We start from the raw sequence: 9,427 nt of genomic DNA on the forward strand, positions 1-9,427 counted from the left end.
AATAACGTTGCATAAATGCAATAACTGATTGAGTCATTGATTGATTGAAAAAGTTATGAGCAAAAGCATCTGAAATGTTGTGAATAGAAACAATTTCTGTTGCGGCTTTATAGTACCGGTGGGTCGAGGACGTTTTTATGTTGATGCAAGTTATGCCAACGCAGTTTTTAAATATTACTAGCTCAAGGATTTTATTCGATGCAGGTGATGTTGCTTCCCTGAGGGGTTGGAGAAGATGATTTCAATAAGAAAGTGAAGGAATTAAAATTCAGATATTGGCTAATAACTTTACTTGTACTCAATGAAAAAGAATAAATTTTGTCTAAATATAGGCTACTGACGGTTATGGTACTGAATTTAAAGAAATATGTTTATATACAGCTGATTGTGGCAATGTAACCACAAAAAATCTTAAAATCATATATGGTATTGGTATTGGTCTCTAAACACGGGTCATTGTGATGTATCCAATAGCATAGATTCAAGATGGTGAGTGACAGCCATATCTTTTTCAAAGATGTATGCCATTACAATAACCACATTTTGATTTCAGAAAATGCTAATTTAGTACGTATATGGTTTAAGGACTAAGTTTAAATTTATTATACAAAACTTTATATATTTTAATTTAATCAACATGACGGAATAATTACGTTAGCATACTGTATGTAGCACAAGAACACAAAAGTGCAATAATATCTAAAACATTCTCTGATTTTGGTTCGGATCCGAAGTGAATGCAGTTTAAATCTCCTGAAAAATGCTAAGCAAAATCAATCGAGAAAGAAACAGCAATACATATCGAATTATTGAACAAATTTGCTATCAGTAACATTGATCAGTTTTTACTATGAATCGGGTTGATCACATTAATTTGTATCTCCTGAAAGAGTTACAACATACCGGTACTTTTTAACTCATTTGAGACTTAATCCCTCTCCTCAAAGCCCAGAGGAATCCCAGTCTTTGGAATAACTTGACCAAAAACTTTGGCTACAATAGGTATTGGAGTATTCTCAACAGGAATAGCTCTATACTTTCTGAAAATGTGAACGATTGCAATTTTAACTGTTGTTAGAGCAAATCGCATACCAACACAGTTGCGAGGTCCATGTCCAAACGGGATCCAGGCCATTGGATGGTGCTTCTCTTTGTTCTCTTTGCTGAACCTATCTGGATCAAACCTTTCTGGATCAGACCAGACTTTAGGGTTGTGATGAATTGCCCAGATTGGAACAATTACTCCGACACCCTTTTCAATCGTCAAACCATCGTGACTCCAGGTAGACGTACACAACCTGTCTGTTGATGGGGCTGGTGGATACAACCGTAGAGTCTCCTGGATTATCTGATCTAGATAATACATTTTAGTGATAGCTTCATATGTTACTGAATCTTGACCTTCCATGACCTCTTCGACGTGATGGACGAGCTTGTCTTGAATGTCAGGATGAAGGGCCATCAAGTAAGAGATAAAGCTCAATAGGGTACTGGTGGTGTCATAACCGGCTACTATGAAAAACACAGCCTGTGCCATCATTTCTTCAGTTGACAGAGGTTTTTTCGTTGGTGGACTCTCTGTATCATCATCGAAATGGATTTTGAGTCCATCTTCTTCTTTTGCAATCTCCAAATCATGAGCATCAATCATCAATCTGATGAAATCCACTCTCTCATCATTTGGATCACTCTTTCTTTCTTTCACAACCTGATCTGTGACATCGGTGAAGAAGTTTATCGATTCAGAATTAAAAATACTCACACCAAGTAATCTCAAAAGCTTTCCTACTAACGGTAACATTAAAACAACCGCGAACAACCAAAGCCGTCCGCCGCTAAGAATGCTCTTCATGTTTTTGATGAATGGATTTTCTGGGTTTTTTACAGAATCTAATTGAAGACCAAAATTCGTGCTTGCAACAACATCCATCATCAAACAACCATACATGTCTTTCACGTTAATGTCATCTTTTGATTTTATGAGGTCACTGATCCTGCCAGGAAGTGTTTTACAGGCATTATTGATCAATGGTACCATCATTTTGAGCTTTCCAGAGCTAAACGTTGGCGTTACTGTGTTTCGAATCCTCTTCCACTCATGACCTTCTACTTGTGTGAGCGCCTTGTCGAATGGCTTCATATCAATGTCACTAACCTTTCTATGATCTGGGAAATAGTTGAAGTCCTTGATGAGAATCTGTCGGAGCTTGTCCAAGTCTCCTATTATGATCTGTGGTTTTCGTCCCTCAAAATAGCCAACAATAGGACCATGTTCTAATATGTACTTCTTTTGGCTTTGGTGCATCCCTGTTTTGAAAAATACGTCAAGTCCATTGCCGAGAAATGGAAGTGGTTTTGGTCCAGAAATACCTCGATCTTTCCAATACGAGAAACCCCACATTCCGTACACATACAGTAGGATTATAACTAATAGTATAAGCAGCCATGTTGGCGGTTCCAAACCAAGGAAAGACATCTCGTCGAGCCTGGACTTCTCAGTCGTCTGCAACCTTTTTTATACCTGTGAACTCAAAAGCGTATATAGCAAATCGCCTTTCTAAATACAAAAATGTTAATACACACTATCGCTTAATAAGTAACCTCAAGCAATAGCTAAAAGGAAGTTGTTTTTCGTTAGCTCTTTTGGCCAACGACACGAGGAGAATAAGCACAACCGGATTCTTCTATATGACGACAAACACTCGTTGCCGTTTAAAATGCGTGAAACAATCTATAATGTAACCCAAAAAGAAATAGTTATCAACAAAGTAATTTTACACGCTTTTACATAGTATTCACGCTCCTTCTTTCTTAATTATCCAAAAGACAACATTTAAACATACACAATGGAAACAAATATGATATAACATATCCTTTAGATAAAAGGAGGTTGAAAAGAGGCAGCTTCATGCCTATCGAGCTCAACATCTTGACTTGACTTTATTCAGTATACCTTAACATCAACAATAAAATCAAATAACAAAGTTTCAAAAAAGTTAATAAAGACATTAAAATAGAGAAAAAATTAAAAATTAAAATTTTAACAAATCTGATGTTGAAAACTAGGTATAATACTAGGATAGCCCATGAAAGTTGTATGTAACGAATTATTTTCAATGGGGTCCAATGGGGTCCTATAAAATCAAATTAATAGATACATTAAAACAAACAAACAAAAAACAAACAAATAAACAAACGCTTCAATAATATTAGGCCTAATAATAATAGTAATAACTAGCTAAAAACATGCCATTGTGAAAAATCTAAATGGAAATCGAAGTAACAAACTTTTTTGAAGGTGTTTCTTTGTGTTAATTTTACGAATGTGTATTGGTATTTCATTCCATATTTTGGTGCCTACAGAGGTAATTAAAAATTGCCCAGTTGTAGTGGCTGCTTTCGGCTGATATAGATTTCCCTTTGATTTTTGCATAATTTCATGTGGATGGGTGATAAGTGATATAAATAAAGAGATAAATAATTTGTGTAACTTAAAATCATCTAGCAAATTCAATTTGTTCAAAAAAGGAAAAGAATGAGAGGTAAAATCACTGAATAATAAATTCATTTTGTAGTTAGTTCGTCATGAATATTTTAAAGTTAGCCCATAACTAGAAAAATTCAATTTGAATATATTTGGTCTATTGAAATTGTCTATAATGATGTACTGTATATGATGGCACATTATGTTAATTTTGTGACCCAAAAAAAAAACCAAAAAAAAAAAAAAACCATTTTTTATGAAGTTTTCGATATTACAAAGCTAACAACCTTTTCGCCTGACACTTTCTGAAAACTGACCACATACAAATACATTTCAGATATTATCCATTTTGTATTTCGGAGTTATAGTAGGCTATATCAAAGGTTATCTCCCACAAGAATGGCAAATTTTATATTTTTTTCCCCAAAATGTTATTTTGAAGCTAGTATGTTATTACTTAAAGATTCAATTTAAATATATTGGTCTCATACAAAAGCTATTAAAATTATCTATCAAATAATGTGCATGATGAGACATTATTTTAACGTTGCGACCCAAAAAGCATCAAAAACATGATTTATTCCTTTTTTAGATAAATTTAATAATGCATGTTTTATTATGAAAAATACTAAGCTAACAAACATTTTGTCTGATAGTTTTTCTCAACAACGTACAATACAACGGGCTTAGCCGAGGGGGCTTGGCTTCGTATGATGACGTCATGCATAATTTCCGCTTTACTTAGTCTTAATTTCATCTCGACAAAGAGTGGGCCCAGCTGTCTGTAATCACACAGCATAGCAAAATACAGTCCGTACAACCACAACTAATTCCTCTATGCCAATGTAGGCCATGGGGTGAAAATCCTATCGTTCAACCCCGTTCTGATTTATCATAATACTTGAACTCCTCGTGATACAGTGGCGGATCAAGATTTAACCAAGGACTTATAACTGCTACCAGGATAGGAAGCTGGTTGGTTTAAGCCGTCTTACTTGAATTAGACTTATGTGTGGTATTGTTATGCTAATGAACCAGATAAGCAAAATCTGCACATGCTCAGAAAAACAAAACTTTCCTTTGCCACACACTGCGGCCCGCACTGCGTACCGGCTAGGAGTACAGCTAGGCCTGCCAAGAATTACACACACACACACACACACACACACAAGACGAGTAACCATTATTTCAAAAGGAACATCAAAAGTAAACATAGGCCCTGTCTCTTATACACATCTAGATGTGTATAAGAGACACCCCCCCCCCCCGAATCTGCCACTAGTGGTAATTATTTTATTAATATTTAAAAGCACTACAAAGAAGTTCGAACGTAAGAACTTCTGCAACGAGAAAATGACGTTTAAACTTACGAAATTTAAAGGGGAAGTGCGGGGATGAAATGATTAATTTTTAATTTAAAATAGATGGATGGGCGACTATAATCAGGGTTGCCATTTTTGACGGCCAGATTCCTCAAATCTGGCCGTATAAAATTTTGTCTGGCCGTAGCATTTGGAAAGTCACGGCCAAACTATATTTGGCCGACTTTTTGAAAAGTTTACATTTTTTTCAATATAGGCATAATATAACGTAGACTTGTTTTGGATATTTTGTTTTTGTTAGCTTAAATTCTATATTTGATTCTATAATCTTTTACCTTTGTTTGTACTTGCACTAAACATTTAATCTATGTTCCCCGGTTCAGCCGATTGACGTAAGAGAGTTTATTTAAAAGATGACGTTTAATAACTTAAATTGTTCGGATGAAATATATTGTTTATGAAGTTTATCCTCGTTTAAGCTTTATGAAGACATTCATTGCAAGTTTGTACCATATATTGTGTCTTTGTATATAATGTTCCATCTTATTAGTGGAGGATCTATCTCTTTTGAATTTCTTTTGAATATAAATTAAATACTGTACTTTAATTAATTTATTAATGTCCACAAGAGTTGTATAGCCCTAGGTGCCACAGTGCTCTTTATGTAGAGCGCCATATACAAATGCTCGATGTGATCATTCAGGTCCGATTGGCACCTCCAATTTCAAGCAAGTTTTGTAGAGAGACTTCTTCGAAGTTACTGGAGTTAGGTTGCATATGAGAATGAAGAAGATAATTCTGATAGCAACATTGATTTATTGCTTTAAGTACTGCGACAATGACATTCAGAGGCGAATTTAGAAAGTTATAAAAAGTATTTATTAAAGTTTTCATAGGTTTGTTTTAACGCCAGTTTGTGTTACCTAACTATGTAACTTAATTAATTCTAATTAAAGATAGCCACGGATTTGTCAATAACAGGCCCTTACAATTTTTGCTATAGATCGACTACAATGTACATTAATATTTCATACATTTAAATCAAATTTTTATCAATCTTAATATCGTAATTGTAAATAGCAGAGGTGGATTTAATGGTGGTTAAAAAAAAAATTAGAAAGAAAAATTGATCGCCCAAACGCATCAGGATATTTTCGGGCGTCTAGAAAAGATAAATTTCCTCTAAGATGGTGTTATCTCGATCGGACCCACTTTCGCCCCCCCCCCAACCTTTCGGACATCTCTGGATTTGCCCCTGAATTGGCCTGCATGCCAGCAACTAAAGAACATAGGCTATTTATTTTTAACATTGTTCTGTGTATATCATTTGGATTTCTTGAATTTCAAACAAATGACCGCTGATTTTCGTATAATTTTTGTATTTCAAATGAATGTACCCACTGTTGTCTTCTAATCGGATTAAAATCTGGCCGAATTTTGGCCGATATCGAAAAAAAGTTTGGCCGTGAGATGGCGTGTGTTTGGCCGTGAAGCCTGTCGACTATCTGGCAACCCTGACTATAATGACGGTGACGGCACTCGATTTTGGAGCGCGGTATTCGAAAACGAGGCTCGTGAACTGGGTCCCAAAAAAAAAAAAACTGGTGCTACAGGATTTTGAGCTAGTGTTATAAGATAGGGAATTTCCTAAAATGTACCGACTTTCAAAGGCTTGCATTCGGTAACCCCATAAAAAAATCGTGTCAAACTGTAAATATTCCAATGTAAATTTGGTCGTTCTTTTCAATTATATAGGTTTTCACTTAAAATGTCTCAATTATGTGTAAAATAACGATTTTCCCCAGTTTTTATTTCGGAGATTTGCACTAGACAGGGAGTCAGCTGATTCACTCAACCGTAACGAGCTGGCACAGTCAACTGTAGACTTGCCACAAGTCTCTTATTTTTTATTATTTTTCTCGTTCTGGACAGCGTCACCAACGAGAAAATTAATTTATAGACGGAAAAGAAGAAATCGAGTATGGGACGCCAATTAAATTAGGTATGGCGCGCACTAAGTGCAATAAAGAGTGAGTGACCTAAAATTAGGGCCTGGAACCCAGGCTAAGTCAACTGATGAGATTGGTCGCCGCGAGCGGAAAATTGAAAAATTGGGACTGGCGAAAATATTCAATAATAATAATAATATAAGTCGAAGGCATTTTTGAAGAATCAATCTTTCAAAAAGATATGTTTGCTGGTTTGGATAAGGAAGTCTTGGAAGTGGTGATCTTAATAGTGGTGTTAAATAGGTTTGTTTAATACCAACTTGTCTTACCTGTGTAGGCATAGCCTAGCATTTAGTGCAGTACTACTGTATGTATGTAGAGAATACGGAATACTACTCTACTGCCTGGCGCGGCCTAGGCCCCTAGTTTAGGCCTAGGCATACAAACTATATAATAATAATACTTCAAACATTAGACAAACAAACAACACTATTTTAAATAAAGTACATGAATTTACATGTTAATTATTAGGTCCATGGAACTATCTAGGACCTACTACTACTACTACAGCATTACTAAAATGCCAGTTTATTCGTCCTGGAATGTGGATGGTACCTTGAAAATTAGCTCAAATTTGCGCGGAAAATGGCTTGGAAAAATGTGCACAGAACTGAACTTCTGCATGATACACTGACAATGGTTATATACAGTATCCAGATTAGTTCAAAGACTAATTTTCGGCATTCTGCTCGGAAATACAACCACCTGCCTTAGGCGTGGCCCTGTTGGTTCCATGCTGGATCAAAAACTAGTAGGGGGTCAAATGTCCAGCCATGCCCCAAAATACAGGGGCATTATTATTACTGTACATTAGAAAAGATTGAGAAACAAGATAGTTTATTATTTGTCTTCATTTGTAATTTTTAAACTAATTTTTATTTTCATATTACAAAAAAGTATTATATTAATGAAGTAATAAATTCTATTCAAAATAATTAGGTCGCGGCTATGTTACACCACTTTCCAATGCATTTGAATATGGGCTTTTCACAGTGATGGTTAATATATATTTTCAACAAAAATTATCATTGATGATTAGTGCCAGAATGATTAATTCCTTTATAAAGATATTGTAATATCAATACTAATTGTTTTTGAATGGTGTAAGAAGTGTCACTCTGATTTTTTTTAAACTAGTCTGTTCAAACTTTTTATTGTACTTCTCTTCTTACTGGAAATACCGACATGTTGGATATCGATGGCTTTCATTTGGTAGGTGTTTAACAGGCTTAAGAAATCTGACAGAAGGGTCATCCCATCTTGCAGTGTGGGTGATTAGGGACAATTGTTCCCAGAAGCTTTGAAGACTGCCCTGGGTTTTTTTATGTTATAGAAGATGATGAAATAAACTGTGTTGGAAGAATTATTTATAAATTGTTATGGAAGATACCATCCTCATTAATGCAACCGATCTTATGTAATAGATTCATTCTTGACAATTCATGTGTGACAACTGTGTTCTGTTTTTTTGACAATCTCATCACTCATGAAAGGACATTTTGTCAGCATAGGCCTAGAGCTTTTGTATATCTGGACCAGTCAATTGTGTGTAACCTTCCAGACCTAGTCTGTAATTGAAGTTGTTATTGATGCGGATAGGCCAGCAAAGTTGATTTCAAGAACATTTTGTTGTTAAGTACAGTACAATGTCTTTTGTATCTTCCCCACTCTCGTCTCATATTTTAAAATTTTAAGCTAATACAGTATATAAATGTAACTTGTTCTTCCCTATTCTTTACATTGGTATAAACTACAGTAACTATAAATCCATATATTTAATATTTTGATAATAAATAGTGTGTAAAATGCAGTGATATATATTGTAATACCTGACTGCTTCAATGTTGCTTTATTGTGTACAGTAAAACAATTTTATATTAACTGTGAGAAAATACACTTGTAATAAATTATTTGCCATGTACAAGGATGATAAATTGTGTTTCAAAATATTTATTTAGTAACACCAGTAGTCTTGAATTTACTGTATGGACAACAATAACTAAGTGAAACACCAAAAATATGGATGTTGAATATCATCATTTAAGAAGAAATTTTGGTTATGGTAAATAATACAAGACAATCAGACATGATAAATAGAGCAGTGCAATTAAACTTGCCTAAGACGACTAATAATACATGCCGAATTGTTGTGTTTTCCATTACCGTATTAAGTGCAAGTCAAATTTTGTTAGGGTCGAACAATTTCTCAATAGCATTTTGGATATGACATAGGCAAATTACCAAATACCAAATTGATCAGCATGGAGACATAGGCATAAGTCCAGGCATTAAAAAATAAGCAGTTTCATAGAATAACTTTACACAAGACTGTACAAAGCCATACATTAAAATAGTTGTTCCTGTATACTGTGTATTGAGCCACATTTTCATACTGTACTATCAACTTCACACATTACATATTTCAAAATTAATCCTCACAATTTGTTTTCTAAATCTGGGTCACATATTTGCTTCAAAAGGATTACTATTGAATGGGATTATACCATTTTGGTGGTGGATGACGATAGTTGCTTGTACCGGGTAGCACAGACACGAAGGGACCCTTAGGGGCAAAGAAAGTCATTGATCGAGTTCCTAGTCCACATTTCAAG

At 34.8% G+C, this 9,427-nt stretch overlaps 1 protein-coding gene across 1 annotated transcript; it reads right to left on the minus strand.

Moving 5' to 3' along the window:
- Positions 1 to 261: 261 nt before the first annotated feature.
- Positions 262 to 2,687, minus strand: LOC117116160 (cytochrome P450 3A24-like). The gene has a single exon (XM_033260155.1). It carries the CDS (start codon positions 2,474 to 2,476, stop codon positions 929 to 931), a length of 1,548 nt encoding a protein of 515 aa, XP_033116046.1. The 5' UTR covers positions 2,477 to 2,687; the 3' UTR covers positions 262 to 928.
- Positions 2,688 to 9,427: the final 6,740 nt, after the last annotated feature.

This window comes from Anneissia japonica, unplaced genomic scaffold (assembly GCF_011630105.1).
Source record: "Anneissia japonica isolate Jap-2015-1 unplaced genomic scaffold, ASM1163010v1 scaffold287861_len940595_cov192, whole genome shotgun sequence".
In the NCBI taxonomy this organism is placed as follows: Eukaryota; Metazoa; Echinodermata; class Crinoidea; order Comatulida; family Comatulidae; genus Anneissia; species Anneissia japonica.